We start from the raw sequence: 12,726 nt of genomic DNA, 5'->3' as shown, positions 1-12,726 counted from the left end.
TGTACTTGATGGACAGGTGTATATATGGTTGCGGCTGAACAGCCTAAATTGTGTGGCGGCTCTCGCCTACTAGCGGGTGTTTTGTGGTGACAGCTGTTAGTGGAAATCGTCTGGGGAAAATGTGCGGGTGTCCTTAGTGGAAACTCCCGGTTACGTCATCTGTCGCACGACTGCTCCATTCCGCTGTGACCGAGTTTATGCGAAAGTAAAAATTTCCATTTGTCGGACCAGATTACCATAAATACTATAGCGCAAAATGAATAGCCTACTAGCCCGACAATTAATTTTTAGGCATGTACGAATAGTTGCAATGGACTTGACTGTGACAGAGCAACCCTGGCCCTGGGGTGAGGTATTCATGAATGTGAATTGCAGGTTGTCATAATTTTCACAAACACGACAGTTGAAATTGCTTAGGTTTCCGGTAATCTTTGTTCCTTGTCGGAATGACACAGTGTCTCGCGACGCTTTGTGATAAAACCAGCTGCTGAAATGTGTTAGGATCCTGTCACCATGTTTCTCAGGGGCCCACAACCAGTGGCATAGCCATGGGTATAGACCGACACGCTGTTTACAAACAAGCCGGCGTTTGCCCACACTAGGTGTGGGCACTGCGCATGCGCAGAAACCAAATTCGCGTGAAGTGAAACGCGCCTGCGCAGTGCCGTCAACAGCGCTACCGCAGCTGCGTGACGTCGGGGCAGTGTGTTGGTCTATACACGTTGCTTTAGAGCAAAGACTGTACCAGATGCTGCCGTAATGGCCATGGTGTCTGGAGGGCATCTCTGACCGGTGCATTGTGTGTCCTCTACTTGTGGTGGACAGACAAGTGCGGACATGCTGGCATCGAGGCAACCAAATATGTGGTCGCCCTGGGTATACCTGTTGAGTTCTACTGCCAAACATGTCGGCATTGCACGACTGTGAAGTCACTGGGTGGAACTTGAGCGGTGAAAGTGGAGGCGTGCAGAGCAACGTCGCTAGATCAACTACATTGTAGAACTGTGCTCCGGAAGGGAGCACACACTCTGCATTAGGAGACATCGTCGTCAGCTACCTTGCTCCCTGCTTTCGGATTGATAACTGTTTTCAAAATGTCCGATGTGGTTGTTTCTCTTTCTATGTTCTGCCAAATTGCTCGTTTCATTAATGGCACATTTGCTGCGCGTTGCTGTCAGAATCAAAATGAGTTTAAAATTCTCGCTTGCCGAGTGACAAAAAAAAGCCGTTTACCACTCCCTGTAACGCCGAATTGGAGCGCAGCTCTTGAGGAGGAGGAGGGAAGGGCACTGAGGGCCACGGTTTCTTGGGGGTCACGTGACATAGGGGAAAGGGTCCATATGACCCCCCCCCCCCCCCCCGAGGGCACGTGACCTTGTTGGGGTCACGTGACCTCAGGGTAGGGGGTCCACGTGGAGGGGGAGTCACGTGCCCCCCCCTCACGTGACCTCCCAGGTCACGTGACCAATATTTCCCCGCTAGATTTAGCGGGAAAATTTTTCCACTAGGTTTAGCGGGAAAATTTTTTCCGCTAGATTTAGCGGGGAAATTTTTCCGCTGGATTTAGCGGAGAAATTTTTTCCGCTAGATTTAGCGGGGAAAATTTTCCGCTAGATCTAGCGGGGAAGTTTTTCTGCTAGATTTAGCGGGGAAATTTTTCCGCTAGATTTAGCGGGGAAATTTTTTTGCTAGATTTAGCGGGAAACTTTTTCCGCCAAATTTAGCGGGGAAGTTTTTCCGCTAGATTTAGCGGGGAAGTTTTTCCGCTAAATTTAGCGTGGAAATTTTTCCGCTAGATTTAGCGGGGAAAATTTTCCGCTAGATCTAGCGGGGAAGTTTTTCCGCTAAATTTAGCGGGGAAATTTTTTCCGCTAGATTTAGCGGGGAAATTTTTCCGCTAGATTTAGCGGGGAAATTTTTCCGCCAGATTTAGCGGGGAAAATTTTCCGCTAGATTTAGCGGGGAAATTTTTCCGCTAGATTTAGCGGGTTGATTTTTTCCGCTAGATTTAGCGGGGAAAATTTTCCGCTAGATTTAGCGGGGACGTTTTTCAGCTAGATTTAGCGGAGAAATTTTTCCGCTAGATTTAGCGGGGAAATTTACCCATAATGCACCGCGCGGTTACGCCGACGCCGACGGCGACGGCGACGCCGCTCAAGCCGGGAACGGGCGCCTAAGAGCTGCGCTCTAAAAAGAATCTGCACGCGGCATGTTTGCAGTAGACTCAGCGAGGTGCGGACAAAAAAAACCTCTACGCTTTTTATTATATTTTAAAGCATGAGGCTATATGGTTTTCATTCAGGAAAGATGGCCAGTGGACAATTGGGGCTCAACGCCCGTTGGTTGTCTGCTAGCTGCAACAAAATGCAGAACACTGCTTGAAATGCTGTTTGCAGAGCAGCATCCGTGAGAAGTTCCACGACTGAAGTGACCTAGTGATATTGGTGGAGAGCACGCCGGTCGGAGATGCGCTCAGACACCGTGGTTCACTGTGGTATTTGTGCGACGCCCAGACGGAGACTAGTTGTAAAAATGCCAAAACGCCTCATTCCGCATTATCTACCCCTTGACTGTGAAGAGAGAGAGAGGGAAGCGCATTTGTGCCTCTGAACTGCCTCTCAAGGTCCCCCGTCATCCGCTACGACCGGTTCCATACGGCCTATTCCCAAAATTCTTTTTGGCGTAGGGTGCCGCTCGCTTTGCAGCGTGTCTGTCTCGTGCCCTCGCTTGCAGTGGGCGCATCAAGTACTACACGGAGCCCCCGGCCATGGACCAGCAGACGACGCACCTGGCAGCCGAGATTGTGCAGACCATGGCCAAGGAGTTTGACATTGCCTCCTTGGAGCAGGAGGAGAAGATGGAGCTTGAAGGTGGGCTGCCTGCCTGCCTCGTCCGGATTACCCCAGTTACCATAAAATGAGGAGCAACCGCTCGTTTCACACTAACCGTCCACCCCTCAATTTTGTAACATTTGGAAAATACACAAAGGACATATTTTTACATATTCTTGACCTAAGGAGCGCCCAGTTTTACGTTATTTTTTTCAAATTTTGAGTGGGCGCTTGCTCGGGATTTTATGGTAGTATCTAAGCATAAAAAAAAGATGCGTTTGAGGTTTTTTTTTTTTTTTTTTTTTCGATATCGGGTGTTCACACATGCACTGTCATCTGCTCATGATGCCACTAGTCTCAATTGTCGCCTAGGAAGTCTATATTTCGGAGAGTTTCCAAGTGCTCGACCAGGGTGGTTTATGGGATGCGTTTGCAACGAGCAGGTGACGAAAGCGTCGGTCGTCCACAAATGTCTCGGGCTTTTCGCCCACTTTTCTCCTCGCCACCCGATCAGTTGGTGCAGGAGGCGTCCACCATTAAATTGCAAGCATTGCCCGCGGTTGCTCCCTCCCTTAAATCAAGGCTCTCTACCAGGGAGGTGGCATCGCTGACTTTTTTGATGCCCAGTCATTAAAGGAAGGCAGTGCAGAAGTGCCTCCAGAGACGTCTGGGTGGATCGGAGATTAGGAAATTCTCTCTTGGCCGGTAGGTTTTATGCACTTAGGGAGCTGCCAGACCTAACCTGGCTGAGCGGAAAGATGTGAAGTGAACCGAATCAACAAGGCATGGACGACGACAACGAACAACACCGTGTCACGATGCTTTTTGTCACGGTGCACTCATTTCGCATTACAGAGATTTGTAAACATGTTTCTTATTCCTTTGTCTTGGATTTACCTCAAATGTCACCCTCGAGATCAGATTGAGAAAACATATTTTCAAATCCCCTACTTTTCGCGCTTCTTACCCTTCCCTGCATATAACTCACCCCCCACACTTGCTACTCTCGGGAAAGACAAAAAAATTTCTTGCGTATTACCCGCACTAGTTGCTCCTAGTGACGTCCAAATGTGGCTAGAAACCGTGGCTTTATTTCTAATACATCCACGCTCGCACCTTCGTTGTCGCAGATAACCTCGTGATCCGCATCGTCCAGGGAATTGCTAATGCGGCGCTTTTTTAAAAATGTTCCGCACCATCTTGTCTAGAAAAGTCGCCGTAACGCCGGATCTCCATAGATATGGCGTAACTGCAACATGTCTCTCCTCTGAACATCGCAAACGCTTTTTCAAGCTCACCTTCCCCCGTTCTCGCACGTGACTCACCAAAGCCCTGCAGCCGTAGTTCCGGCCTGCCGCTCAGTTTCCAATCTCTTCGGCAAAGAGATTGAAAACCTCGAAGATTGTTGCTGTTGATGGGAATGGGCATAGCCGCCGAATCTATTCGACAACTCAACTCGGCTGCTGCAAGAAAAAAAATGAAAAGACGATTTCGCGGGTCACTCACCCCATATAGCTAATGTATAACAGCAATTGAAATTTCAGACACTGCTCGAGTCATTGCTCTATTTTTGGGAAGCTCGTTCGCACCGTTGGCCCATGAGACCTCCACCGTGATTCAACTTGTTGCCATTTAGACTTCATATTTCTGAATCCCGCATCCTATGTTCTATGCAATAGAGCAGTGGTTCTCAACCATCGATGTTTGGCAGGCCCCTTGAGGGTCGGCGGAGATGATGGAGGTAGGTCCTCGTTACTGGTGAGGGGAAGAAAAAGGTATAGGTTAATTATGATTTACTAAATGAATATAACTAAGGGCTAGTGCAGAGTAGACTTCTCTCGTTGACATACACACGAGAAAATAGGCCCGGAAATTGGAGCGTTTCTTCTCAATCTGGAAAAGGACAACTTTTATTGCCAGGCTTGACTGATGAGCAGGGCTTTGTGGACCTCTAGGATGCCTTCTTTCGCAGATCCCCATTTAAGAACCACTGCAATAGAGGAGATGAAGTGAGTCAGATGTTTCGTTATGGCTGCCGTCGGTGCCCACAGTGGTCACGCTACGATGTTGTTCTCTCGCTTTTGATGCTTTCTGCCATTAAGTACCCGGGCAACCTTGGTCGGCCGAACGTTGTCTCGGGCGGTTCCAACCGGCACCGAGGGAAGCCCCGACAAACGCGGCAAACATTTCGAGATGAAAAGGACGCGAAAAGCAGCCCGTTACTCGGAGGTCACCTGGCTGATGCTATTTCTAGGCTATCGTTGGCTGTTTTAGCGGGAACAGAAAAGTGGGCCTAAAACAGGCCACCTTTCGAGGCATCTCTCTGGATCTTACGAATATGTTACTCCCTTAAACTGTACTTATGCTTTTGGACCAAGAGCAACCTAACCAAACTTGCTCTTCCCGCCTTACCCAACCTGCCGTACGACACCTTATACGGGGCTGCCCCGCATCGCAGCCTCACTGGGAGAGGCACCGACCCGCACACAATCGCTCGTACGAGCGGATTTGTCTCGTAGCCCAAGAGAGGGAGACCTCCCTCTCTCTGGGGGTGGAATGCCAACACCGTGACAAGAATGTAGCCTCGCCTCCCCTTCCCCATTAGGCGAAAGTGCCCTCTGCAAGAAGGTTTGTGTGGAAGAGCGGTTTGTTTTTGCAAGGACGAGGCAGAGGATTACTGATATAACTTTTAGTTACATTAGAAAAAAAAAAGAACTCAATCAAATAAAAAAAAATTTGTAGATAGAAGAATAGTCACTCGTATTACGGGGCACGTAAGGTAAACAAAATCACAGTCATAGTTTGTGTACAAGCGGAGTAGGGCAGAGAAAGGCGCTTCACCAGTTGGTGCGTGGCGTGGTCAGCGACAACAAGGGATGTGCCGTCGGTGGTGGTGAAGCACGCAGCTGCCTTTTTCCTTGTGGCAGCCAGCTTCTGTTTCGACATGTTCCGTCGATTAGGAATCGCTCCCTTGCCTCGGGATTGGGCCGAGCCTCACCAGGTTGGAGGACGGCCCCAAGAAGGCCTGTACTTGCCTCCCTGTTAATCTTCCAGCGCTCTTCCTCTTCTCGTGCCACTCCATCTTTTGTTTCTTCTTTTCGCGGCGTTGTCCTTTTGGTTTCGCTAGTCTGTACACAGTTCGTCACACCCTCCCTTTGCAGAACAGATTCCTTATTCATTCATCCCTTGTTACTTTCGTAAAGTAAATTAATTTGTTTAGCTCAAAAGGTTATAAATACAATTATGATTTTTTTTCGGCACTATAATTGCTGGCGCACTGGTAAAAAGTGGTAAAAAAAGTTGTAGAGCCCTTCCACTTCAGGTGAAGATGGAAGACCAGCAAAGCTGTTATCTTTACGACATCTGGGACGAAGCCTAGAGGACGACCCCAAAGACGACGTTAGGCGTCGTCCTAGAAGTCGTCCTTGAGGTCATCCTAGACTTAGTGCTCTAGGCATTGTCCTAGAAGTCGTCCTTGAGGTCATCCTAGAGTTAGTGCTCTAGGCATCGTCCTCGACGTCGTAAAGATAACAGCTTGGCTCGTCCTCCCTCTTCGCGTGAAGTGGAAGGGCTCTACGATATTTTTCCCAGACCCTAGCGTATAACAGCTTCGCTGTAACAAGCTTGCCCTTTCCTTCTAATGTAGACCCTGTGAGGAGGCAGGACGCTTCTTAATCATAGTAAACTGGTAAGCTGGGTGAGTTGGTAAACCTTGAGTCCTTCCTCGTTCGTCCTTGTCGCCTTGTGCGCGATTTTTCGTCGGCGTCCTAACCGGCTCGCCCGTGTGCTTGCCCCTCTCGCTCTGCCCAGCCGTTCGCGTGGTTAAGCCCACCGACGCCGTCGTCATGGAGTCTGCCGGCACGGCGGTGATCGTGTTGGATGGCCAGGACACCTCCATGGAGACCGACCAGGTAAGCTTGGATTGAAACCGGTCCTTGCCTCATCCTGCGAGTGAACTGCGCTTCGAGACGCCGCACACCGCCGTGTTTACATTGTCCTCGCTTGCGTCCCGCTGACTTTGGTGGACGGTGTTCGCGCCACGACACTGCAGCGTCTCGTGGCAACACGACGTCACGTGGTACTAGATTCTCGCTAAATTTTCACTGCTCAAACGGATAAAAATATTCCTCATTGGTCGACGACACTTGCTAGAGCTTATAATCAACCAGCCAGACATTCATTCGAGAGTCACAGTCGGGCAATATTCTGGCGAACGTACACGAAGCGAGAGAGGTCTTGCGGCCCTCCAGTGTCCTTGTACCCCTTCGTCCACTGGTCGATGCCAACTTGTGTACGGCAGCGGAACAACTTGAGATTTGCTAACGTGGGTTGTCAATGGGTCGCAACGTGAAATAGCGGACCATTTTCACCCGGCGTTCAATCTCGCTTTGCTGCGGTGCTTCGTTCGCAGCAAGCGGTCCAATATTTTACAGCTTTGAAGGTGTCAACTGCCAATTGTCTGTGCTCGGGGAAGAGCCTCTTGAAGCTGCAGCACGCTTTGCCATCTACTTGGCAGAAGAGCTCTTAAGGCAAGACACTGGTTCTAAAATCGACTTTTTTGTTTATTAATGGATTATAATGAAAATCAGTGTGCAGATGTGTTTTGGCTTCCTCTTTTCAAATATTTAATTAGTTCTGCAATATCTCAATTACTTTTTGAGTTACGAAGAAAATAATGAAGCCTAATTAGGTCATTTCTTACGACTCATTAAGGAACTTTTTAATACAAATTTTTTTGCATAAGTGATATAGATTTGTAGCTAAAGACCTGTCATGCAAGATGATGCTATTTATATTTTTGTAAAGATAGATCTTTGTATAGAACTAGTCTAATTAGGTCAAGTACACTATTTAGAAAGCCTAACGAGGTCACATTATCACTAGTAATACAATTTCGGGCCCATACTGTCATACAAAAATAGCATCACCCTGCAGTTCACTTCTTTCTGAATTCAACGGTATAAAGTTTATAGAAATCCTCGAAGAATAATCTCATGAAAACAACCGTAAGGCTAGGCATGTAGACGAAAAATGCAAAGCTGAGAAAATTGCAGTTGAAGTTTTGACACTCATTGCATAAAATTGAGTAAGGGATCCCCTGCAATAATGTTCAGCAATATGAAGCATAGTTCTATCTGAACAAATTGAGATGAAAAATTCTGCAATCCGTTCACAAGAACCTTTAAAAAATAATATAAAACTGAGAAATAATGTCTGCAATGTAAAATAAAGTTATAAAAGAATGAGTAGACTCTATAAGGGACAACGGGAGGAGGCACCAAAAGTTGCACGTTCCGAAAGCAGATTTTGTTTGGCCCTGAAAAGGGCCTTTGTTCGTGTAGTACTTGAAAGGGGAGCCCCTCACAGCTGTCCAGGACTGTAGTCCCCAGCTGTTCCAGTTTGGTGTTGCCTGGAGAACCTCTGCTTTGCATTGCTGCTGCTCTGGTGGGCAGCGTTGGCCTTATGCAAACAGATTGTCCTTCTCCATGCTTTGAGAGCTTTCATGTCCACTACAATGAACTGTGTCCCAGCGTCGCGCGTCTGGCCTCCTGTGGTGATGCCGAGAAGGTGGATTTGCGCTGGGTCGCCGACTTTTCCGATAGCGCATGCTTGCATTCGTCCGATCGTGCGACTCTTTGCGCCTGCTCGGCCGTGTAGTATGCGGTGTCGACATGAACCGCGCTCGCAAAGCTCGACAAACTGCCGCTGCTGCATGGAGTCGCGATGTCTCCGGCTGATGTTTCCGGAAGATCCAAGGCATCCGGCGGTGCCGATCGCAGTGGCGTCAATCGCGGTGGCGCACTTGCAGCAGACAGCTTCGGCTTCTTGTTCCACGGTCGCTTCCTCTTCCTTCCAAACGCTTGCCGCGTGCTCGATTTTAACCGAGCGTCATCCGGCATCTCGAGAACTCGAAGCGAAACAAAACATGCGCGACTTCGTAGGAAAACGAACCAACAATGTTCAACGCAAGCGCGCAAACGGGAACTAAAACGTGCGCTAGACCACGGAGGAAACAAAGCAGACAGGCCTAAGGAGACGGACGGAAGACGGGCCCAGGAGCAGACGACGCACCTCTCGCCAGCGAGGGAACGGAAAGGAGGAAAGGAGAAAAAGAGCGGAGGGGCGCGTTGAGGCCAATAGCAGGAGCGCTAGGCGCCGCGCGTGCTCCGACGTATGGGCACCTTGCTAGCCGGCCAATGAGCGATCGCAATTGGGGCCTTCGAAACCCGCGGAATGCGGACGTTCCCCGATGTTGTCGCGATAACGAATGGAATAGGGACGTGGGGAATATAAGCGGCTTTCCAACAAGACCAAGATGGCCGCGATCCGACGAGCGATCGCGAAACGTGTGGGGCGCGAAGTTCCACTTGTTTTTATTGAACTCGCTGTGTTAGGGCTCTGCGGGGACATCGTAAACATCATTTTTTGCATGCTTAGACATTGAATTCGACACTGAAACTTTGCAGGCAGGTACCTTAGACTACAATTAATCCAAGTATGTGAATTTTGAAAAACGTGAAATTTCGCGTTTTTTCACCATTTTAAGACCCGCGTCTCCCCTTAAGAGCCCAATGTAATGAGCTCAATCGAGGCACCTGTTCAATTCTCATTTTATTCTCCCAACAAGCTGTTGTTTTCTTGGGTGTTTTGGAAACTGCAGACTGAGAATGCCAAACAATTCCAAACCGGCGCGAAGGAAGACTAAAACTGGGAAAATATTTTGAGTTTCGGGCAAAGGCGAGCGAGGATTCGGGAAGTCCCCAAGTTTTTGTCAATTACTGTAAACGATTCGATTTTTGCGAGAACCTAGCTTTTCTGAATCTTGCAACTTGAAAATTATTGCGAAAAATTGGTCTCCCGGATATATTAAGTCGTGGTAATGAATACATATCACTCATTACGCCACACTGCATCGTCGTAGTTTCCTCGGCCTCCGTATAAACGGCCGACGAGTGGAGTCAAAATAAAAATGTTGAAATGCTAAATCTTTGCTCGCATAACATTTCCGAGACCCCCACTTTCAGAAATTAGCGAAATATTGAGCCCTCGAAAGTGGTTTACGGTGCAAGAGCTCTAAAAGTATAGAGTTCCGTTTTTAAAAGAATGTCTCTTCAGAGTTCCCCACTAGGCGAGAGGTGTTTGAGACAGGGAAGGCGGTCCCGAGGTCGATTGGGCTCATTTGCAAATTGCACGTGCAGGAGCCGGAGGGGAAGTTCACGGTGAAGATGGGCCGGGGCCGGAAGAAGCAGCAGCCGGCAAAAGCGGGCAAGGCGGACGAGGCATTGCCGGTGCTCGACCAGCAGAACAAGGCTCGCCGCAAGGAGTTTAAGAAGCAGATCAAGAAGCGCAAGCGCAACGGTGCGCAGGGAACTGTTGAATTGGGGGGAAACTACACAGAGTTAAACAAAAACAAATGCGGCCAAACTTCCTGGGGCGACTGTGTTGCTATTGTTTTCGCTCGTTTCTGAGGATCCGTAGTGAGTAGCGTGTACTTTAAAAAGTCTCACCATCTAGGACCAACTGCAGTACCTCTCAAAATTTACTTAAGCGGGATCCACACGCCTTCCCAATCCCTTGGATGGAAAGAAAGAGCGCTCGTTTCTCAAAGAAACGACCAATGTGCCGAAGGTATCGTGGGTGCGTCTTCGTGACTGCCTATTGAGTTCACCTGCGAATGACTTAAAGCCTACAAGTAATGCATTCAACCACTTTGTAAATGGCGAGGCATCGGCAATGGGCACCTACCTACCGCGCAGGGGTCGCCGAGCAGGGTATTGGAGACGACCTTCTGCAAGTTATTCTTACACTTCCTTCAGTGCAGCGCCAGTCTCCATAAAGTACAATTTTGTAAGGTTTTCACTCACCCGCTTCGGTATCCAAAGTTTCTTACGGCGCCTATCTGCTGTCCGCACACCCTCAGACCGGCGCAACAAACGACAGATGATGGCAGCGGCCCTGGCATCTTATGACAGCTCGGCAGCCGCGGGGTCGCGCCAAAAGCAGACAACACGTAGCTGGAATCACTCGACGAATCGTCGGTTTTATTTGTTTTGTGTTTAGTTGCTGTTTTATTGGGAACAATAAAGGTATCGTGCCCCGACTGTTATAGCATCGAAAAAGCTTATACTATTTATGATTAGAAAACATAGTCCGCTTTTGGCGTGACCGGGTGGCTGCCGAGCCTCCGAGATGCCGGGCTGCACCCGGCTGGAGGGTAGGAAATGGGCGCCGTAGATGGGTCCCGCAGCAATTTCCGGATCATCGAGCGCACGAGCGCTTCGTAGAGACATAGTTTAGCGCAGATAAAGGAAAAACACAAAGGGGCATTGCCGTCATTGGTGCTTTCGACTGCGGGCGACACAATTGAACGTGAGCAACTCTGGAGGCAGGTAGGTTTTCCAACGTCAAGGTGCAGAACGTTCACTCTGCAGCAAGATGGAGAAGTACAGGAAGGTGCAGATGCTGCGGACGTATTAGAAGAGGTCGCAGTGGGGGACGCTTCACTATTCGGCATCACATGGACGGACGCTGTCGTTGGTGGAGCTGGCAACCAGCTGCCAAGGCCCTGTAACATTGTGACCTCAAATGCTAGCATTAGGAAGATACTTTCAATTCACTATGCGAGACACTCGAGGGCGCACACCGTTCTGCAGCTGCTTGGCAGTGCCACTGGCAACGATGTGTAGAGTCGCGTCGTCCAGTGCAATCTAATGCGTCTGTCGCAGCTCCGTCTTTGTGCAGCTGTGTTCCTTTATCTCGCTAGGGAGTAAAGGTCGCCTGTCTCGACATTGAAAGCGCTACCCGCGTTGCCTTATACGTGTTCTCGCGTGGCAAGAAGCTTGGATTCAATCGTGAAAGCGTCGATGACGGTAACGCACTGCCACGTGTTTCCTGTATCTACACTGGAATATGGTTCAACGAAGTGCTCAAACCATGTTCAAAGTTCGTTACTAACTACTACGGCACGACATTTTAAACTAAGGTCGGCTGCCATGTTTGGTTTTCTATGCAAAGTACTTCCACTAAAACCCGCACTGTGGCGCCACCGCCTCGTTTCAGTTAAATAAAATTCTGGGTATCATTTAAAGGAGCTGTGCAACAGTTTCAGTACTTTGCTGAAATAATTTGAAAGTTGGTGCCTCGACCTTTCTGAAGTAAAAAACAAAAACGGCTTTTGCCCACATGTCCTAGTTTTTATTTTAAAAATTAACAAAGATTGAGGTTTTCGGCACCTCTCAACTCTTTCACCATCTTCCGAGTCATGTGCGCTGTGACATGAATGGGGGCCACGCGGAGTTCCGGTGAAGCTTTCTCTCTAGAGCCATCAGTGAGCGGCGAGAACTCACCTGCTCGCGGTCACGTGCTTGTATGTAGTTGGCGTGTTCAGCGGGATCAACATGGCGACAGGAGGAAAGTCTCGTGTCCGGGTCCGGCCATCCCCGTCCGGCCCTGTGCCCCTCCGGCTTTTGTTTGCGGTATCAGATAGAGCCGACGGTTTTGTTGACCTCGTATAGATGGTGCCACTAAAACTCCGTATAATAAAAGTTTAGTCGATGATACCAGGTTTTTGAAGCATTTGTATGTATGTTGGAACGCAAGATTTATAGAAAAATTACCTTTTATCCAGCAGGTATTTGCACAACTTGCTATATTTTTACAAGTCCCCCATTGACATTACGTAGCGTAATTCTCATGGCCACTGCTCGCGGATGCAAGTCGGGAAATATTCTAATTGCCTCGCGATTACGCGGCAGAATCGCAACATTTTGAAGGAAAGAGATGTGTATTCTGTCTTTTGTGACAAGATAAACAATGTCAAAACTAGAAGATGCAAATTCTTTCAACGTTGAAATCGTTGCACAGCTCCTTTAAGCGGAAAATTATATTTTTGCAA

At 48.7% G+C, this 12,726-nt stretch overlaps 1 protein-coding gene and 1 long non-coding RNA gene across 2 annotated transcripts in view; both read left to right on the top strand.

The window, feature by feature from the left end:
* The window catches only part of LOC8031049 (guanine nucleotide-binding protein-like 3 homolog), a 35,211-nt gene that overhangs the window by 22,270 nt on the left and 215 nt on the right, over positions 1–12,726 (top strand). Inside the window, exons 12-14 of the mRNA XM_029966378.3 lie at positions 2,734–2,870; positions 6,642–6,742; positions 10,031–10,190. Coding sequence (XP_029822238.2) covers positions 2,734–2,870; positions 6,642–6,742; positions 10,031–10,190 — 398 coding nt within the window. The remainder of the gene's footprint in view (positions 1–2,733; positions 2,871–6,641; positions 6,743–10,030; positions 10,191–12,726) is intronic.
* On the top strand, positions 10,199–11,919 carry LOC115308449. Its single transcript, XR_003916516.2, has 2 exons — positions 10,199–10,918; positions 11,141–11,919. It is a non-coding gene; the product is annotated as an uncharacterized LOC115308449 (long non-coding RNA).

This window comes from Ixodes scapularis, unplaced genomic scaffold, assembly GCF_016920785.2.
Source record: "Ixodes scapularis isolate PalLabHiFi unplaced genomic scaffold, ASM1692078v2 PGA_scaffold8__174_contigs__length_109621045, whole genome shotgun sequence".
NCBI classification, from domain to species: domain Eukaryota; kingdom Metazoa; phylum Arthropoda; class Arachnida; order Ixodida; family Ixodidae; genus Ixodes; species Ixodes scapularis.
This window is presented reverse-complemented; position numbering and strand designations above follow the sequence as displayed.